The following is a 21,160-nucleotide window of genomic DNA, read 5'->3' as shown; positions in this document are numbered from 1 at the left end:
AAACAAAGCTTTGAGTCTTTAGTTAGGATTTATTAGGCCATAACCAAGTGGGTGGGGGAAAATAATGTTAACAAATAATATCACTGATCCAATAAAATCCTAATAGGTAATGTTCTAGTCTAAATATGTCACATTATGAAACTGAATTGCATATAAAGCTTCATGTTGTCTTTAACTAGGCCGAAACACAGACGGGACTAAAGCATCAGAAAATCCTAAACGACATCCATATTTACATGAATGAGTAATGAACTACACTAAACATTTAAAGAATGAGAGAAGAAACTTTTAAGCATACATAATATACGTTTTAATAATGTATTGGCATTTTTTACATACTAATAGACAAGACATGCAAATACTGTAAATCTACAAAATATAAATGTGTTCATATGGTCTGTGCTACAAAAATGTTACTCATGACACCTGTCTAATTTAGGAGCACTTCAGAGCGGTCAACTCTATAAATGTTTTGCTCCAATTATTCTCGGCGAGCATCAAGCCAAAGCCAGACAGTCAATGACGCTGATATATCTTTGTGAATAACAACAGGTGTACTGGATTTACTCAGGCTGAAGTAATGCAGATATGTCTTATCATTTCACATCACAGTGGTGGGTGTAGCATAGTGGTCTTACCATTCTTCTCTTCTGATCTGAGGGTTTTCTTTGCCACTTCAGCCAAAGCTCCAATACCCAAACCCACAGCAAGCCCTCCAAAAGAGATAAAGCAAATTTTCAGCAGGTTGCATTCATGAAAAGATTAGATAGGTTGGTAGGTAGACAGACAGACAGATAAACAGACAGAGGTGGTTATGCGATTTGGGTCAATATCTAATTGCGATTTTTTTTTTCCTAACAGATGCTGCCGTTGGGATTTGATTTGCGATTAAATTTTGTAGCAGATGTAGGATGACCGCATGCAGTGTGATTGATAAACAGGTAGGTAGACAGATAGATCAATAGACAGACAGATGGATAGGTAGTAGCGTTATGCGATTTGGGAGAAATATCTAAATGTGATTTTAAAATGTGACAGATACAGCGATTTTATTTTGCAGCAGATGCAGCAAGACTGCACGCAGTGTGATTGATAGACAGGTAGGCAGATAGATTGACAGACAGACGGATAGGTAGTAGGGTTATGCAATTTGGGACAATATCAAATTGTGATTTTTGTGAACAGATTGTGAACAGATGCCGCGACTGCGATTGGATTCGCGATTTAATTTTGTAGCAGATGCAGTGTGACTGCATGCAGTGTGATTGATAGACAGGTAGAAAGATGGGTAGGTAGAGGGTAGGTAGACAGATAGATCGATAGACAAACAGACAGATGGATAGGTAGTTGGGTTATGCGTTTTAGGAAAAATATCTAAATGTGATTTTTCTGACAGATACAGCAATTGCGATTCGATTTGCAATTTAATTTTGTAGCTGATGCAGCGTGACTGCATGCAGTGTGACAGATAGACAGGTTGGTGGATAGAAAAATAGACAGGTTGGTAGATAGACAGATTGGTAGATAGACAGATAGACAGATAGGTAGATAGACAGATTGGTAGATAGACAGATAGACAGATTGGTAGATAGACAGATAGACAGATTGGTAGATAGACTGGTAGATAGACAGATAGACAGGTTGGTAGATAGACAGATAGACAGGTTGGTAGATAGACAGATAGGTAGATAGACAGATAGACAGGTTGGTAGATAGACAGATAGACAGGTTGGTAGATAGACAGGTTGGTAGATAGACAGGTTGGTAGATAGACAGGTTGGTAGATAGAAAGACAGACAGGTTTGTAGATAGACAGATAGACAGATAGACAGACAGGTAGATAGATAGACAGACAGGTAGATAGACAGACAGGTAGATAGACAGACAGGTAGATAGACAGACAGGTAGATAGACAGACAGGTAGATAGACAGACAGGTAGATAGACAGGTTGGTAGATAGACAGGTTGGTAGATAGACAGGTTGGTAGATAGACAGGTTGGTAGATAGACAGATAGGTAGATAGACAGATAGGTAGATAGACAGATAGGTAGATAGACAGATAGGTAGATAGACAGATAGGTAGATAGACAGATAGGTAGATAGACAGATAGGTAGATAGACATGTTGGTAGATAGACAGAAAGACAGGTTTGTAGATAGACAGATAGACAGGTTGGTAGATAGACAGATAGACAGGTTGGTAGATAGACAGGTTGGTAGATAGACAGATAGACAGGTTGGTAGATAGACAGATAGGTAGATAGACAGGTTGGTAGATAGACAGGTAGGTAGATAGACAGGTTGGTAGATAGACAGATAGGTAGATAGACAGGTTGGTAGATAGACAGATAGGTAGATAGACAGGTTGGTAGATAGACAGATAGGTAGATAGACAGGTTGGTAGATAGACAGATAGGTAGATAGACAGGTTGGTAGATAGACAGATAGGTAGATAGACAGGTTGGTAGATAGATAGATAGATAGATAGATAGATAGATAGATAGATAGATAGATAGATAGATAGATAGGTAGATAGACAGGTTGGTATATAGACAGGTTGGTAGATAGGACAGATAGGTAGATAGACAGGTTGGTAGATAGACAGATAGACAGACAGACAGACAGACAGACAGGTAGTAGGGTTATGCAATATGGACAATATCTAATTGCGATTTTTCTAACAGATGCCGCAACTGCGATTGGATTTGCGATTTAACTTTGTAGCAGATGCAGCGTGACTGCATGCAGTGTGATTGATAGACAGGTAGGTAGACAGACAGACAGACAAGGTTATGCGATTTTGAACAAAATCTAATTGCAATAATTCTGACAGCTGCTGCAGATGTGTTTAGTTTTGCGATTTAATTTTGTTGCGGATGCAGCGTGACTGCATGCAGTGTGATTAATAGACAGCTAGGTAGACAGATAGATCGATAGACAGACAGATGGATAGGTAGTAGGGATATGCGATTTGGGCAAATATCTAATTGCGATTTTTAGGACAGATACTGCTGTTGCGATTCGATTTGCGATATAATTTTGCCGCTGATGCAGTGTGACTGCATGCGGTTTGATAAACAGGTGGATAGACTGATAAATAAACAGACATGTAGGTAGATTGTGTAGCAGACACGTTCAGGCCATTGAACACTTCAAAAACATGAATCTCTTTATTTATATGATGCATATCTGGGTATCAATCCATAACCACACTAATGTTGTATAATAAACAACATGACAAAAGGAGACACCAAAAATAGCATATCAAATAACACTGCCGTCACCAAATTTGCTGCGGTACAGCCGAGAAACAATAACATGATTTGGTGCAACCTTAAATACAGTAGTTATGCAATTTTGTGATTATGTAACACTCCTGCATAGAGAGAGTTAGGAGGGGTTTCAAATCCGTTAAAATGAACCGATGGCAGTAAACCTTAATATAAACAGCTGTTACAGGCAAGGATTGGAACAGACATGTTAAGAAAACAAGATTATGATTATGAGACACCTTAAAATTATGATCCACCACCTTAAGGAAACACATACAGTTTTGGCACAGCCTCTTGTGCCAAGTGTTTGTTAAAGCCTGCTAGGGAAGTTCTGGGTCAGTTGCGGTTGATGATTAAACAAGTTCCTGCTTTTGTGTCTTTTACGTCCGCAAGAGTTTAAGGACTTGTGGACAACAAAAGGAGCACAGTTTGCTTAAACACGGCAGCACTTGAAACATCATAATTGTTTTTCTCTTTTAAGGACATTTGTGTAGGCTTGCATTACTCAATTTATACAGTGTACAATTATATATAATTAAAAAAAAAATGCTGGGAACTGCATTCAAAAGGGTTTATTTATATAATTCAGTACCATAAAAGTTCCTGTAGATCAGTTGGTAGAGGCATTAGCAGCGCAAAAGGACATGGGTTTGATTACCCAAAAACACATACTAATTAAACATATCTCTTGGATGCATTGTAAGCCGCTTTGGATAAAAGCATATGTCCAATTCGTAAGTTTATTGTAAACATGATATTCACACGTCTTCTAAAAGCTGACATCCAGTCAAAGGACTCTTCCTATGCAGGGCACCGCACAGTGGTCAAGATCATTTACAGAAAGTCTGATAGCATGACCAAGGACAACTACGGGCATGAGTCTCATATTACAAAAACACAGAGGTATGTTTTTGAACATGAAGTATTTAAGGTAAACAAAACGAAACAAATGCGCTACTTACAAGCAGTTGTTAAGTTATTGGTGGCTACGGTCATCAAAATAGTGTTAGGAGAACGCAACCATATGAATGCCTGCCAAAATTGTGCCGACTATTCTTGGAGGCTGTTATTCAAAATCAAAAGCTATCCAATGATGGGTAGGGAAGACAGCCAAGAAAACTGGAGAGCACTATGTCCACTACTTAGGTCAAGGTGAGGACAAAACCTCAGATACATTAAATAAAACAGGCGTATAACTAAAGAGTTATATATTCATTAGTCTTTTATTGGAATTTGGCGTTTTCAACATAAAATCATCTTAGATAATGTAAAGACCATTCTGTGGAAAGGTAACCTTGATATCTTTAATATTGATTAAGGTCATGACAAAGATTCAAATCAATGATTCAAATCAGACTTTGATGCTCCCAATCACAAAATTAGACTGAGACTTCAACAATGGGTCTCATTCACTAAGCATACACCCAAATTTGTTCGTAAAATGTGCGTACGGACGTTTTAACTTACAAATCATCATTCAACAAAGACTTTCATACTAAAATGTCTTCTAAATGTTTGCAAATGTAAGAACAACGCAATAATCATGAACAAGGAAAAAGAACCCTATAATATATATCTGTGTTATATATTCTATATATTTTTCCTTGTTCATGATTATTTCATACGTGTGATCCAAGTTGTTCTTACGTTTCTGCATACATTTAAAATAAATTTTAGTATGAAAGTTTTTGTTGAATCATGATTTGTAAGTTAAAACGTCCATACACACATTTTACGAACAAATTTGTGCGTACGCATGCTTATTGAATGAGACCCAATGTTTCCTCAGAGTTTTAATGTTGGCAAAAATACCAAATTATTGCATCGTATTTTATACATAATTTAATTTGATTATATATGAAATATTAATTCCCAGCAATATCTCACAAACATCTCTCTTAAAGGTGCAGTGTGTAAATTTTAGCGGCATCTAGTGGTGACGTTGCAAATTGCAACCAACGGCTCAGTCCACTGCTCACCCATCGCTTTTGAAACGCATAGAGACGCTACGACAGCCACCACTGGGAAAATGTCATCATCGGAGACAACTTAGTGAAAAAAGTTTGTCCGTTAAGGGCTTCTGTAGAAACATGGCGACTTCCACGTAAGGGGACCCTCAGCGTATGTAGATAAAAAGGTCTCATTCTATGGTAATAAAAACACAACGGTTCATTATAAAAACGTCTTTATACACCCCTAAAAATATAGTTTTGTATATTATTTTGCATTTCTGTCAAGAGATCCTTTTAAAAATTACACACTGCCCCTTTAAGTTGGTCGCACACCAAGAAGTGCCGCGTCGCGTCTAGGACAACTCAGAGGTATCGTACACCGGACGTGCACATTAAATAGTGCAAGCTTAGTCAGATAGCGTTTACTTCAAAATGCAAAATTTAGGTTAGCAGCCAATGTTAATCGCTAAGGATTTGGTACATTAATAGAAAATAATGTATTCTGTTTTTAGATTCATGGCACGACACGACCCTTGTCGTCTGGTGTGTGACCTCCTTTACAAATAGGGCCTGGCCTAAAGCTTGAGTTTGGGTAGATTCTGTACCATAAAGAAAAATAAACCCTTCAAAATCCCAGTCTACAAATCCCCACCATCCCACAATGCACTGGTGGCCCAGCGAATGCCAAACCTGAGTGTTAGGTGAAAAGGACACAGTGACCGTACAATATATGGGTTTGCAGTAAACAGGTGTTTTCTTGTAACCAAGGCAGATAGAAGTTCAATCTGATAATAAACACTTGAATGTCGGCCAGCGTGATGGTCGCAGTACACCAGCAGCTGAGAATACGAGATATATATTTTCAACATGTCAATAAGTGTGCGTCAGTGGAAAAACAGTATACAGTGAACCCATGTATCCAATCATCACACAGTTACTGATAGTGGGACATTTTCCAATGCGACAGCACTTTTGCCTTCGAAACCTCAAACACATTTAGCCATTAAATGGATAGTTCACCCAAAATTTTTTATTCTGTTAAATACAAAAGAAAATATTTTAATAAATGACTGCAAGCATGCAGTTAAAGGTACCCATTGGCATCCATAGTATTTGTTTTTCCTACTATGGAAAACAATGGGTACTGTCATCTGTGTGCTTACCATCCTTTATCAAAATATCTTAATTTGTTATTGAACAGAATAAAGAAACTCATACAGGTTTAGAACAACATGAGGCAATGATGTAAATGACAGATTTTTTATTTTGGAGTGAAGTATCCCTTTAACTCTATTCAGTAATAGTCCTTTGAGAAATAACTGATATGGTGTCATTAACTAAACAAAAGAGAGTAGAGTTACAGACTGCAGAATGGAGAAACAGGTGATGCACATTCCTAGACTGGTTAATCTCTTTCAAAATCCAAAGCAGCGGTAGACACAGTCTACACTTTACAATGTGGTCAAAGTGGGGATTAACCTTAAACCCTCAATCTGGCTGTGTACTGCTATACATGGAGAGAGATGCAGCTCTCAAAAACTTTAGATTGAACAATGGGTGGAACATAATATTGCCAGAATAAACAAATGGTGAAGCTAAACAAACAAACACTGGTGCAAATAAAATTTTCAGAATCTGAAAGCATATGCATACATTATAAAAGCTTTCGATATGGCACGTTTGGTAACCTTACCTCCAAAATTTGCTAGTCTGCCCAGGCGTGTGACCGGTACCTTCCGCTCTCTCGCTCTTTCACTGAGCTACAGGAAAGAACAGTCATACTGTCAGGGGTGTAGCAATCACATAAAAATATTAAAATTGACTTCAAAGCTGTAATACATTTTTGATACCACGGGGCTGTTGAAGGCTTTATTCAAATGTTCCATGGGTGTTGATTATTTATCTGTAAAACGCACATCTGACCTGTCAAATGTCTTAAAATAACCACCAGAGCAATGTTTGTGGTTAGTGCAGTGTGTAATGTTTTGAATAGTGCAGATTATTCTCATAAGACCCAAGCTTTGGTTTGTCTTTTTTTCAGATTTCTACCAGTTATTTTGGGGTTAGGAAGAACGAAAAAATATAATAACCAATTTTTTTTAACATTACAGGGCGGTTTTCCGAACAGGGATTAGCTTAAGCCAGGCTTAGGCCGGAGTTAAATTAGGATATTTAAAAGCATAATTTATAAACATTACTGGTGTGCATCTTCAGACACAAGACTCTGAATATACTGATATATTTTAAGATATGACAGAACAAGTTCTTTTCGGTCAAGACAACACTGATGGTGCGTTTACACCAACCGCGGTAGAGGCGTGAAGCGCGAGTGATTTCAATGTTAAGTCAATGTGCAGACACGTTGACGCGCCTCAGGAGGTCCCGCGGCGCGGAAGAGGCGTTCGGCACGGAGTGGAAGACGCGTTTCCGCCTCATTCGCGCGTGAAGCGGTACGCACGAATGGTGCTTTTGTGCATTTTGTGGTTCACGCGAATTTGACGCCCGAGTTGAAAAATTTGAACTTTGGCGGAATTTCGCGCCGCGTTAACCAATCAGGAGCCTGCCTGCTGCTGTGGTGGCAGCCCCGCCCGGAGTCACTTACTCAAGCAGTCACTCGGAGCTATATGACACAAGTTGTTATTTCTATAGAGGAGACAGGAATAAAAAGGACCTCGCTTGGAAGAGTGTCAGTAAGGACTTTGGGCAACCTGGTAAGTTGTCATACACACTTCACTTTTGAGTGACGTTTATCGACCCGCGCCGTTTATTTTCCCCCTATAGTCAGGTTACCCAATACAAACTGGTAACTCTCTTGATAAATGCACAAGTAACATCAGTCATCTTGCAAACAGACACTCAGCAGTTGCCCCTCCCACAAGAAGCGGATTTTGCTTTGGACGCGCGTCAAATGCTTGCTTTTCCGCGCGTCTACTCCGCTCTACACGCGCGAATACATTCAAAGTGTTCAAGCGGCAAACTAGGCGCGGTAGACGCGATTTTGACGCCCAAAACGCGTTTGGTGTAAACTCAGCATAACATTTAAGTTAGTCTGCGACTAGGCTTAGGCCCTGTTTGGGAAACCGGCCCGAAGTGTAATTGTCCATGTTTGAGTACAACAGGTTCCAGAAATAAGTATTATGATTATGGTGCAAACAACAAAAATGTTTATGTCCACGTATGTTAAGGGACGGTATTATGCCCTTCTGACATCACAAGGGGAGCCTAATTTCAATGACGTATTTTTTCACATGCTTGCAGAAACTAAGTTACTGGGTTGTTCTTTTCATCATTTTCTAGGTTGATAGAAGCACTGTGGACCCAATTATAGCACTTAAACATGGAAAAAAAATCTGATTTTCATGATATGTCCCCTTTAAATGACATAATCAGTAATCAAGTATACTTATAACACAAGTTACCCAAAACTGCATAATATTAAATGCTTTTTTCTTTGTAAGTCACTTTAGATACAAGAGTCTACTAAATTAATTAATATAAATTCAAAACAGACTGATTTGCAATGGTAAGTTTATATAAAATGTCAGCTGTTGGGTACAAATTCACAGAAAATGTCAATTTGATTTAAATCCACTTAAAGAAAATAACTGCAAGTATATTAAGTAACGTTTCAAACATATTATTGTTATGCACATTGCAGAAAGCTAACATACGGTTAATAATTATAATACAAATATTGTATTATCATTATGCAACAGGGTGTAAGAAAATATTGATTCATGTGATGCATTCATGACAGTTGTTTTGTTTGAAGTTTACATCCCGACAACTAGATAGCATTCTTATCTCTGAACTTAAACAGTGACAGGAAGTACTAGAACGGCGCACGTCTCAATTTTTTGCTAAGGCTTGCATATGGTGGTGTGTTCTCAATGACAGCTTTCCTAAAATTCCCATTACATTTCTAAAAACAGAAAATGTCTCAAATATACCGTCTCACTTTAGAGTATCGCGATATAGTGCAATGCAAACCCTGTATCCTGATACGTATCGTGAGATTATTTTCGATACACAACCCTAATTTTTCAAAAGGTAAAAAAAAGGATTTTTTCAAATGTATTTAAATCATGTCATAAGCGGGTTTGTCTTAAAGATAAGTAAGATATCTCGAAATGCAAGGCTAGACTGTGACTGATATGAAAAATGAGACCAAACACATCTCCACCTTATTCATCATGTTATGCTCATGACACGGATGAGTGGATTCCTCCAAATGTCAAATCATGGTTAATCAGTCTGTCTTTAGTTGTGTTTACACTCACTTAATCTCATTTGCTAACAACTCTTAATCATTCCCAGTGTCTCAATCCATTCCCTAGCTCCTGAGGTCGTGAAACAGTATATTGTGTATGCAGGTTTGGGCACTGGTAAGGACTCAAGCTCACTTGACATTGGGACACCGTTCAATTATTCTCCTGCGACGTGGCTGCTTAAGCGCATTGTGATCATTCACAGCTGTTACTCATCAACAACCGACAAAACCAACACTCTCTTGACTTCATTTTGAACAGTGCATTGTGAAAAACGCAGTCATTATTCTTACATACTTACATATCCATGCATAAAATTGGAGCAATATAAATACATTTAAATATAAAAAAATATTTTAAAGAAACATTATCGTTTTAAATATCGAGTAGATTGTGGTCCCTTACTGTCTAGCGATGCGTGTTTGTATTAAAAAACTAAAACAAAAGTTTGTCTTTATAAAAGTTCTGTCACATTTCATTAACTTCATTGAGTTGGCCCGCACCATTTTTGGTTGGAGAGCTTCAGAAAAGGTCACGTGACTTCCGGTAATAGGGACCATTGATGCTCACTGGTTATTGCGTTGCGGGAATTTTTAGTGAACGAACATTCAAGTTCCAGGCCTGAGACAGCCCGTAAAAAGTCAGACTCCCTGATCAGTTCCCTGACTACTGAACAAGGGGGCTGATTGAGACACAACCATAATCAAAGTCCCTTTAGGGAAGTCGTGCCACTAGGCGGCCATGTTTGCAGTGCTTCTGGGCATTTCAGTCATACAAGACTAAAGGCCTATCTATAGACCCCTTCAAAGTTTGTAAACATTGAATGACTATCGAGTGCGTGCGCAGCATGGGGTCAAAGTGTTCCTATCATTTAGGCTTTCTAGTTTAATCTAACAAGGCTGAAAAATGATGGCTTACCTGAAATGAAGTGAGCACTACAAACACAAGCCTCTTTGATCTTTGCATTGTCCCAGTCACACGTTAAATTGCTTGCAGCCACAAATGTTGTATTTTTTGTTTTTGAGATTCTGCAGGAATCCCAAAAAACTTAACAGCAGACCTGGTGCGATTTTCAAAGCCCACGACGCAAGTAGGCATTTTTGACAATACCGAATAATACGCAACTCAATCTGCTGTAATGACTTTTCTGACCCCGACATGCGCAGTGGGAACCGCCTGTGACGTGAACTGTGAAGGGGTCCATTGGTGAAATACAGATATTTCTAAAAAAAAATCATATGCTAACCAGCCATTAAATCTGACATTAACTGTATCGTAACAGTAATTTTAGCTACTGCGCATACACACAGGTTGGCAATCGCCTCACATGACTCTGGAAAGAGCACCGCCCCAGAAAATCATCAATCTTTATCAATTGATTTTTTTTTTTGAAGGACTGGAAGGCGTGACTTCTGTCCCCAGAGCGGCCATATTGAGCTTTGCATTGTCCCTTTTTCATAGCAATAAGAGTGCTTAATCTTGTAATATCAAATATCTATGGTATAATCCTTGCTTTGTCCATAGATGTAAGAGTCATTTGTAATGTTTTCCAAATTTGAACACTGTTGTGTAATGTTTAATTAGGAAATGCATCAACACAATAGAATTGCATTGTAACTATTAAATACCCCAGTAATCCCACTATAATAGCTAGTTACTCAGCTTTGAAATTATCTCTCATACCATTTGTTTGTGTGGTTTGGAGCTGTTTCGTTTCGCCTCCCTGGCTTTCTCTATATCCTCAGCCGTGATTCCTCCAACAGAGGAGTGATCCTGGTGATATGACCGCGTTTGGCTTGTGAACTGGCTGGTAGGGTCTTTGTAGCCTTCAAACAGTTTGGACTTTCCTGGAGCCTGGCTGTATGTGTTTGCTGCACCTGTGCTAGAGTCCCTAAAAACTGAATCACTGTCCAATCCTTCATGTCCCTCAAGGTTTTCCTCTGAGGAGGTGAAGTCATACTTGGTGTCCGTGTCTGTGCCAAAACTGGAGACACTTTGTTGTTTACCTGAGAACTCCTGAAATATATAAACACCATGGTTATTATAGGGTACATATACAAATCAGGAACACATGATGATAAGCATACTTTTCTAACAAGTACTTGAAGTGGACAGTCAGTTCCATAGACTTTGATACCATAAACATCTTGGCAGCACACACTGTGCTTTAGAAAAAATGTTGGGCTAAGTCCAGGTGGTAATTCACTCTCCAGGTAAATACAATTTCATTTGCATAATCTTTTTGTTCAAGTTATTGTATCTTTGGCAGACCCAGAATAAGAGCTGCAATCCAATACCACTATAAAGTGCAGTAAGCTTAGTAATAGGAAACTTTGGCAATTGATAACAACATGTTGCTGTACTATGATTGAAGCGTCTGGAAACTGAAGCTGAGTTCACCTGAACTTTCTGCATGGCCACGCTCATGGCCTGTTCAGCCGTCATCTGCATGCTCTGGCCCATAGTCTGGACCCCTCCGAAACGCAGAGAGCTGCCCTGGGTCTCGATCATGGCCTGGCTTAGCTTGGCCAGACCCCTCATAAGCAACAACATGTCGCTTGCCAATGCCATGATGGTTCCTCTTCACACCTACAAAAGGGAAGGAAGTGATACAATAACCTCAACGTTTTTTAAAGCCAACAATCGTGGTGGAAATCTACCTTGATTTGGATCATGTCGGACGTAAAAATAACCGTGTTAAGTTAATTCCACAGTGTGTTATCATATTACCATGTCCAAGTGCAAAAAAACCAAAGCAATATGTAAATAAAGTGTAACCCAGCTAAAGTAATTTTTTGTGATTTGTTGTTTTCGACACAAAATCATCCTACATACTATAAAGAACGATCTGTGACGATATAATTTTGATATCTTTTATATTAACCGAGTACGGTCATGTCAAATACTGAAATTAATATGAAATCCATAACTGATATTATAGCATGGGTCATAAATGTTGTAAACTGCCTTAATGTTGTTATGTTTATACCAGGGGTCACCAACGTGGTGCCCGCGGGCACCAGGTAGCCCGCACAGAGTCTGTGAGGTGCCCGCCAAAGCACATTCTATTAATAGTCTCAATTGTAATATTTATTCATTACATATTTTTTTATATTAGCTTGGCTTGGTTTACGTATGTTACAATTTTAAACAATACTAAAACATATAAACAAGTCAAATAAAATAAAATAAACAAGTAAAACAAGAAAGCTTTGAGTAGACTATATCAAAAAAAAAAGGGGCCCTCCAGATTGTTTTATCCACTGTGGTAGCACTTGCTCACAAAAAAGGTTGGAGACCCCTGGTTTATACAATAATGTATCAATAAATAAATAAACTTGGCTCTTTAAATCAACACTACAGTGAAAGCCACCAAAAAACACAGCTGTTATCACAATTCTTGGCATCTCCATCAAAGGTTAAATGTTTTCACGATGAGACAAGTGCCAAAATCTTTCGTTAATGACTAACTTGTGTTTGATTTAGTGTTTGTAACAAAAACAAAAATAATTGTACAAAGCAGCAATGAATATACAGTTTAGTCTGGCCGCTGTGAAATTCTCAATTTCATGATAAATGGATTTTTATATTTTGCCAACATAAATATTTGTAGGATAATTTTATGCAGTTTAAACGCTATGGGGCAGTTTCCCGGACAGGGCTTTTCTTAAGTGCATGTTTGAGCTGCTTACATTTAACAACACCTTGTCCTGTTTCATTTTTACATATTTTGTTGACATTGTTCTGTCTTAAGACGCACACTTGTAGTGTTTTTTGTAAGGTATGTTGTAAAAACTTTTAAAATGACCTAATATTAATAAGGCCTAGTACTGGATTAACTAAAACCCTGTCTGGAAACAAACCTTATAAAAATTACAAAAGACAAAACAATAGTACAGATGTGAAAATATGTACGGGCACGCTGTTTTGAAATTAAAACAGCTTAAACATGCATTTTAGTCTGGGACTAGAATAAGAGCCGCCCCTATGATATTGCCAAAACATTGGGTCTCATTCACTAACCATGCGTACGCACAAATATGTGCGTGAGATGAGCGTATGGATGTTTTCACTTGAATTGTGATTTACGCAAAAATTCAAGAAAACCTAAAACCACTCGTACGCAATAATCATGTACACTATAATTAAATACAAGGCTATATAATGTTTAGAATAATGTTGATATATAAAAGTTACATGATTATATTTTATATTATACTATTTTCTGTATTATATATTATTATACATGATCTATATCATTATTATTATTATATACATTATATTATATATATTATTATAGCCTATATATGAAGAGTTTGGTTCCAAAACGCAATAAATCCATTTTGACAAATTTCGGTAAAAACGTGTTTTCTATACTAAGAAAGTGACGAGATGAAAACCACTATTTTCTGTTACAAACTTTCACATAGCATCTTTAGGTTATAAAAACATAAAAAATTTAAATCCATAACTTGATTTTCAAAGATTTATTATAAAAACGAATTCTTTTTTCCACAAAATGCAATAAATCCATGACAGTTTTTTATTTCAAAATGCTATAAATCTATTAAATCAATGTATAAATGTGCATTCATCTTTACCATTTTATATTTATTTTGTTGACTAGTGGTATACAATGATTAAAAAATAAACATTAAATGGCATTAACCAAAACACTTACTTTGTTATATTAAGAACACTGTCATTGCTGCAGTTATACTTGACGTCGTCACTTAACATTTTTCACAGCGATCAGCTGTAAAATGTTTTGGTCCTTCTCGATATTCGTTGACTTTGAGTAAAATAATGTAAAGTTTTCATAGGATCCTCTGGGGTCAATGTGTTAGCATGAGAAGCTTGATGCTGTCGGGAGAACAAGCACCCGAGTGCCTCTCGTGGAAATTATTAGATGTTAATGGCTTACGTTTCTTTCCCGTCACAGAAACCTTCACAGGTTTATCAATGCAATTGAAGTATAATTTTGTTTTGTTTGTTGATCACGAAGTACAAAGTAGATGAGCAAAAATAGGACTCCGTGTACTCAGCGCGCCACCATTGTTTGTTTACATTGCGTGACTGGTGGGCTGCAATTTCAGGAATGGATTTATTGCATTCTGTAAAAAAGGAGGAGTGGCGTTTATCGCATTTTGGGAAAAAAGATGATAGAATAACACGGCGGATATTGGATTTTGCGTAAAATTAAGAATTTACTTTTAACTACTGACCTGATACAATACTGATTTTGGCAGTAACTCAGTTTTTTTTTTTTCAAAAATGGCGTTTATCGCGTTTTGGAACCAAACTCTTCATATTTTTTTCTAAACATATAAAGAAGATGCACATCAGTGTTTCCCATACATTGATTTATTTGTGCCGGCCCACCACAGAATCAACACTGGCCCCCACAAATAGAATTTTCATGATTCCCCATTTACATTTTTATTTCACTATTTAAAACAGCTTAATTTGGCTTAAAATATAATTTGATATATAATACAGATCAAATACAGATACAGATCAAAGAGTAGAAGTGAAACATATTTCAGGTGCCAACACTAGATCAAATGCAAACACGACATGATGACGTCACATATATGCTAATTAGCGGGTGACGTCATCACCACCATAGTCTCTCAAAATCCTGTGGGAAACACTGCACATAATGACAAATCTTCACGCTTTCCTTCCTCACTTTTTAAATCTCTATTTGAAATTGTCTGCTTAATGCCTAATGTAGCCTAAACGCCATGTAAATGTAATGAGAAGTCCAAACGTCAATCACTTGATCTCCTGTCTGTTTTATTTTAGATACAGATGCGCGTCTCTGTCATATTAATTAAATGTCGTATTTGTTAACGCATCCAATCCTTCTTTAATGTTACTCTGATCAGTGGTTAGCACTGGCTTCCGACAGCAAAACCTCTCAAATAAAAAATGCAAAGCAAAACGGAACTTTACAGATAATAAATATGATCATGGATTTCTTTTCGAGCTCTTTTGCTTCTATGACAAACTCCTCTAAAGTTTTCTGTGGACCTGCGCTGTGGAAATCCCTTATATGGAGCTGGTTTGGGCGTGTTTTATGCGAATTATCAACCTTGTGCACGGCCCCGCTCATGTAGAACACTCCAAATTCACTAACGTAAGAACAACTATAAGAACAAACTCTTGAGCGTACGCACGTGTTGTGAATTAGGCGGAATGTTTTCGTGAGAAGTTTAAGTGTGCGTATAAATACGAAAAACGTACACAATTATTAGTGAATGACACTCATTGTTTTGTTTGATTGAGAATCAGTCAACACAACAACTATAAATGGGAAAAAATTATCATTAAAAAAAATTATCAATATTTGACCCCATCATCCCTAATTTTTTCAACTAATTACAAATATTGAAAGCATTTATTCACTTACTAAACCAAATCATATGGTTTACATTTAACAAACATGACCTAAATAAACTAAGAAAAATGTATGCCCACACATTGCTGTCAAATAACCTTGAACTATTTGTCAGGATTCAAACACTCTATCTGTGAAAAAGCTCTGTAACAGTGTTTTATTCATCTATTTAATTCTGCACCATTTCCATCCCTTAACAGCCAATTGGAAAATATGATAAAGGGAAACAAAAGTATTCTCCTTTTTTTTTCAATCTGGACTTCCTTCATGCACATGACTTCAGACTCGTATCCTTTCCAAGAGTGGTGGTTAACTCGAAAGAGAGAGAGAGATCGGTCTCACCACAGTGCCATGCCAACAGCTATCTCCTGTTGCCAAAAGTGACATATAATGCATTCAAGGAATAAATTTGTGTGTTCCATGATAATTAAATGCATGACTTTGCAATTGCAAACATCATCTAGCGCCATTCTGCAGGTCCCCGTGAACGATTTGCAACTTACAGTTGATGAACTAAACATTTGCATTTAATAAAAATCATGCTCTGGGTGTAAATACATGTGCACATGTTAACCCACTTTTCATAGTCTAATCTAGTAAAATGGGTGTGGCTTGACACCATGGAAGCATTCTGAAGGTAGAGATAAGTTACACCTAAGTAAAGAGATGCATGCCTGGACACATCTGCATATTTGCGAATAATGGATGTCAGACTGCAAATGCATATTACAAATACTACAAGCTTGCTTGGTTAACAGGAAGATTTTGCATTAGTTTATATCTGCATATATTATATATGCATATATTATACGCCTCTGTGCATGCTTACAGTGTTTTTTTCAATGCAACCACTTCCATTTAATATCTTTCAGCGGTCAATTTCCACTTGTTTTCATCTCCAAATCCCTAAAACAGGACAGGCGTTTACTATATGAAATATCTAAATGTTAGCATGAAAAGAGTAACAAATGTCAGAAATTTTAGGACCCACTTTCCTATTCCATTGTGCATTGCAAGGCAATTGCAGCTGTTATCATATTTAGCATAAAAGAGAACGATGACAGATTGTTGTGCGACAGGCCTTGTGGCAGGAAATCATAGAGCACATGCTAAGTTAATACACGGAAGGAACATATGAGATTTACAGCCAATCAGATTGTTAACTATGGGAAACACCTTTTGTCTGTTTACATGTTATCTGGTACTGATTTACTGACCTAAAAACAAGGAACGTGGTTCCTAGTTAATAATATACTGAAAGGATTGTTGACAAACAGATGATGAGATTGTACAGCACCACATGTTGATGTAAATGTAATTTAATAAATATAACACTGCACTCACTTATCTTAATGCATCAACATATATTTAATTAAGCTAGAGCATTTGAATTATCTTGAACTATTTTTAGATGCATCCATCAATTACAATTGCAATTCAAATGCAAAATAAGCAACAACAACAAAAAAACCTAAATAAAACATTTAAAGCAGCTCTTCTATAAAAAAAATTATAAACAAAGGCTTGCCTTTAGGTTTAAAAGTATTGCAAAGATTCCTAACAACAGCTGTGTTTATTTCTGGCATTTAACACATGCTTAATATCTCTGATCAAGTTAGTACACTCTGTGTCCCAATAAAAAAAGTCATGCATGTCATATATCTACTTGAGTGTACCAACCCTTATCGTTTTTTTAAGATTTCTCGCAACAAATAGCACATGCCGTCCTAATGCATTTGAAAAGAAAGGATCGTCTCTTTTAGAAATAAGAGGAAATGTAGTGTAAAGGCCTCTATAAGAAATTTGTTTTGAACGTCAATAAAATCCTTGTATAGTATTTATAAATATTTTGTTAGAGAAACCTACTAAAGCCACATAGAAATCGTCTACACGCATGTACAATAGACGTGTACCAATCAATCTAAATGCACAGAAATACGCACAAAACATTATGCTATTCAGATCAAACTCTGATCAAAGCATGGTTCGTCACACGACACGTGAGAAACACATCGTCATTAGCCAAGCTGAAGGACGTACTATTCAAACGGTAAAACCTTTGCATTAAAGACTATCAAACATTTTGTTTAATAATAAATATTTATTTTGTTTCAAAAGGTTACTTACCTCCAGAATTGGCAACGATATGGCTAATGCTCAGTCCAACTCTGTGTATATGGAGGACGTGCGTCCATGAGGTGAGAGCTGTTTACCCTATGTAGACTGCGTGTCAGAGCTGTTTGGCGCCTCCCTCCTTCGGCTGCTATTGGTCACACAATAAACGTGACGCGAGAAGAGGCGGGACTATAAAACTTTATACGCTTTGTTATTGGTTCTTATCTGCATCGATCATGAAGTCGCGCAGAGTAGGTTGACCAAAAAATATGATGACCAAGGACAAATGTTTATCAAATTGTCGTTGCGCGGGACCGCTGAACATTTTGATAGCAAAACAATACGTAAACAAGTACAACAGGAACATGTATTTAATAACAATATACTTTTTTTGTCTTGAATGGGATCGTTGTTTTTGAAGGTTCTCCTTTATTCTTCATGAGCGGTTCATCGCAAACCTGAAATTAAATAGATACGACAGTTTAAATCAAATAATAATAAAATGACGGATATAGCGATATAACAAACGTATGTTCTTGATCCTTTTCTGCCATCTAGTGGTTAAAAATTACTTGGGGCGTAGAGAAAGCTTCTACTGGCCGATAAAGATATGACGTCACTACAGGCGGAAGTCACTGCGGTTACGCCCACTGCACTGACTGACAGAAAGATTGAAACGTAAATTTGCACATAATATTTTGTGTCAGGTATGTTAAAACTTGTGTTTCTCTGGTCATTATAATAATTATAATAGATCAATTAGAGCCCTTTTCCAGAAGGATATTGTTTCGAGACCAAACGTAATTTCGTTTTGGAATCAATTTGTAAGTGATGTTGACTGGAAAAAAGTCTGGCTTCTGCCCAATCGCTATCTCTTAACAAACAAAGTTAAAGAAGTATCTTTTAAACTCCTTCACAGAATATATCCGGCTAAACATTATTTAACCAAGTTTAAAAAATATATAGATGAAAGATAGCTTTTGTAAGCAGAAACCAGAGACAGCTATTCATTTATTTTGGCATTGTCCTCATGTATCTCTTTTCTGGCAAAATGTACTTAATTTTATTATTGACAATGTTGAAGAAAGTTTTACTTTACAGTGGTAAGATGTTCTTTTAGGTATTACTGATAAACAGACCCACACTTATTTTAAAAAATATATATATTTTCATGGCAAAATTTCACATTCACAAGTGTAATGTGTGTTTTATTGCATTTAAAAATGAAGTAAAGTGTTATATTGATTCGATATTGCCCTAAAAAAACTATCCATATTTTACAAGTATACTCTCTTCAAAGTCTTTTTATAATATTGTTTGTATTTGATACCAACCCCCACTTGAAATGTTACTTGAGCAGTTTCATTGTGTTGTATTTACACCAATTGTTTTGTTTTTATTTTCTTAATAAAAAAAGGTATGTTAAAACTTGAGGTAAAATCTCGCCCCATATTATATATATTGTATGGACTACTCCTCAACTGAATATTTATCTTTAATACTTTGTAATTGCAAGGTTTTGTCAGTATGCGTTAAAAACACCCATTATAATGAGCGCTTTATGCTCGACTTTACACCAAAATAGTTACTGCAAATCCACCTGTCAGTCCCTGGACTCCAGATGTTTCTGCTAAATAAAGTAGTTTAGTGTTTTTTTTTTTGTAGTTTTTGGCATTGTATGAAAAGATAGAAAATAGCTCAGAACATGCAACTCAAAGAGTTCAATATAAAGAACAAGCATATAAATATTTACACATAAATATATATTTTATACCTATGTAATACATATGTATATATAGTAATAGGCATGTTGCATTTCACTGGTTGTGCCACTAGGTGGTAGAAAAACTGTATATATGTGGTATTTTAGGACAGTCGTTAACTTTAATTTGTTTGTTTATGTGTTTCTAGTTTAGGCAGTTTCACCTTTATAATGTGTTTCAACTTTTCTTATTGTGTCTTTCTAGTCTGCTGGCAAACAGCAAGTGCTTACTGTACTCTATGAAGATAACCTACTTGTTGACCCATTTAGTATGCATGACCTTATATAGTGTCTGAACATCCAGATTGTTTAAGATAAGGTTTAAGTCACATGAAAACTTGCAACAGAATCACTAACTAATGTATTGCTAAAGGATTGTCTGTTACAAAACAAAATTGTTTTGTTAAACCCATCTTTACAGTCCTATTTACTTATTTTCATATGGTATCTGATTTCTTCCTAGCTCATTTGAATGTCATATGTGTGATTTCTAAGAGTGCACTGACTTTATAGCCATCGCAGATGATATGGAAATTTTGGTGGGAATGAATAAGGTTTGCTGGAGGGTGCACCTTACATATTTCCTGAAATTTGGAGAGAGAGTCACATTTACAAGTAAAAAATCGTAGTTCTAGACTCGATCATGCACCCCATCTCAATCATAGAGGATGGAAAATGAATTTTCATACCACCTATCAGCCGGCTCGTCTCATTCAAATCAGAGTGACCACTACAGCATTATATTTTCCATCCACTTTACTCACACATATGACAATTTCCTTTGTCCGGTGGGGTTGGTAAGTACCTCAAAGAGATAGGAGATTAATCAGAAAGATGTTATCATGCTATAAAGGAGCGTAAGAACTGTTTAAGATATGACAAGTTCAGTCCTGACTTTCTCTACTTTTCTGACAGCATCAAGGCCTGTTTCTGTTTCTGTGCTTTTATTACTATATGATAGAGAAGACATTTCTCAGTGAACTACCAAGACTCTTCATCTAAGTAAAGTGAGGTAAGTCATTCAAACTTTTAATGATGATGTGAACAATATCATTTAAATGTGTTACACCCATATTGGTTGGTTGACTACCGAAGTGGGTGGAAGATGCTTCCCCTTTGATTTCTTTATATTACATTACATTCTTTCAAATAGTAAATGGCGCAAATTCATTAATTTTCATGCATATTCATATAAAATGAATGTCAAGCTTGATTCTTAAGCATTACTTTGTCTTATTAAAGCAAGTTACAAGTTATTATATACATTTTCATGCATACTCATATATTAAAATGAAAGTTAAGCTATTATATGAGTTGGAAATGTCAATAATTTATTAATTTCCATGTATATCTATAATCAAATGAAAGTTGAGTTATTGATTGTTAAG

The 21,160-nt window shown here is 36.6% G+C and overlaps 2 protein-coding genes across 2 annotated transcripts in view; one reads left to right on the top strand and one right to left on the bottom strand.

Annotated features, from left to right (window-relative positions):
• Positions 1-18,180, bottom strand: part of coq8aa (coenzyme Q8A, genome duplicate a) — a 36,149-nt gene extending 17,969 nt beyond the window's left edge. The window contains exons 1-5 of the mRNA XM_055185558.2: positions 18,023-18,180; positions 11,893-12,081; positions 11,176-11,508; positions 6,918-6,984; positions 639-713 (exon numbers count right to left, since the gene is read on the bottom strand). Of these exons, the coding sequence (XP_055041533.2) occupies positions 639-713; positions 6,918-6,984; positions 11,176-11,508; positions 11,893-12,063 (646 nt within the window). The 5' untranslated portion in view covers positions 12,064-12,081; positions 18,023-18,180. The remainder of the gene's footprint in view (positions 1-638; positions 714-6,917; positions 6,985-11,175; positions 11,509-11,892; positions 12,082-18,022) is intronic.
• A 522-nt stretch (positions 18,181-18,702) lies between these two features.
• itpkb (inositol-trisphosphate 3-kinase B) overlaps positions 18,703-21,160 on the top strand; it is a 48,241-nt gene continuing 45,783 nt past the window's right edge. The window contains exons 1-2 of the mRNA XM_055185553.2: positions 18,703-18,717; positions 20,688-20,784. The gene's annotated coding sequence lies outside the window, so the exon portion shown is untranslated. The remainder of the gene's footprint in view (positions 18,718-20,687; positions 20,785-21,160) is intronic.

This window comes from Misgurnus anguillicaudatus, chromosome 18 (assembly GCF_027580225.2).
Source record: "Misgurnus anguillicaudatus chromosome 18, ASM2758022v2, whole genome shotgun sequence".
Classification (NCBI taxonomy): domain Eukaryota; kingdom Metazoa; phylum Chordata; class Actinopteri; order Cypriniformes; family Cobitidae; genus Misgurnus; species Misgurnus anguillicaudatus.
Note: the sequence above shows the minus strand (reverse complement) of the source record. Positions and strands in the feature narration are given on the sequence as shown.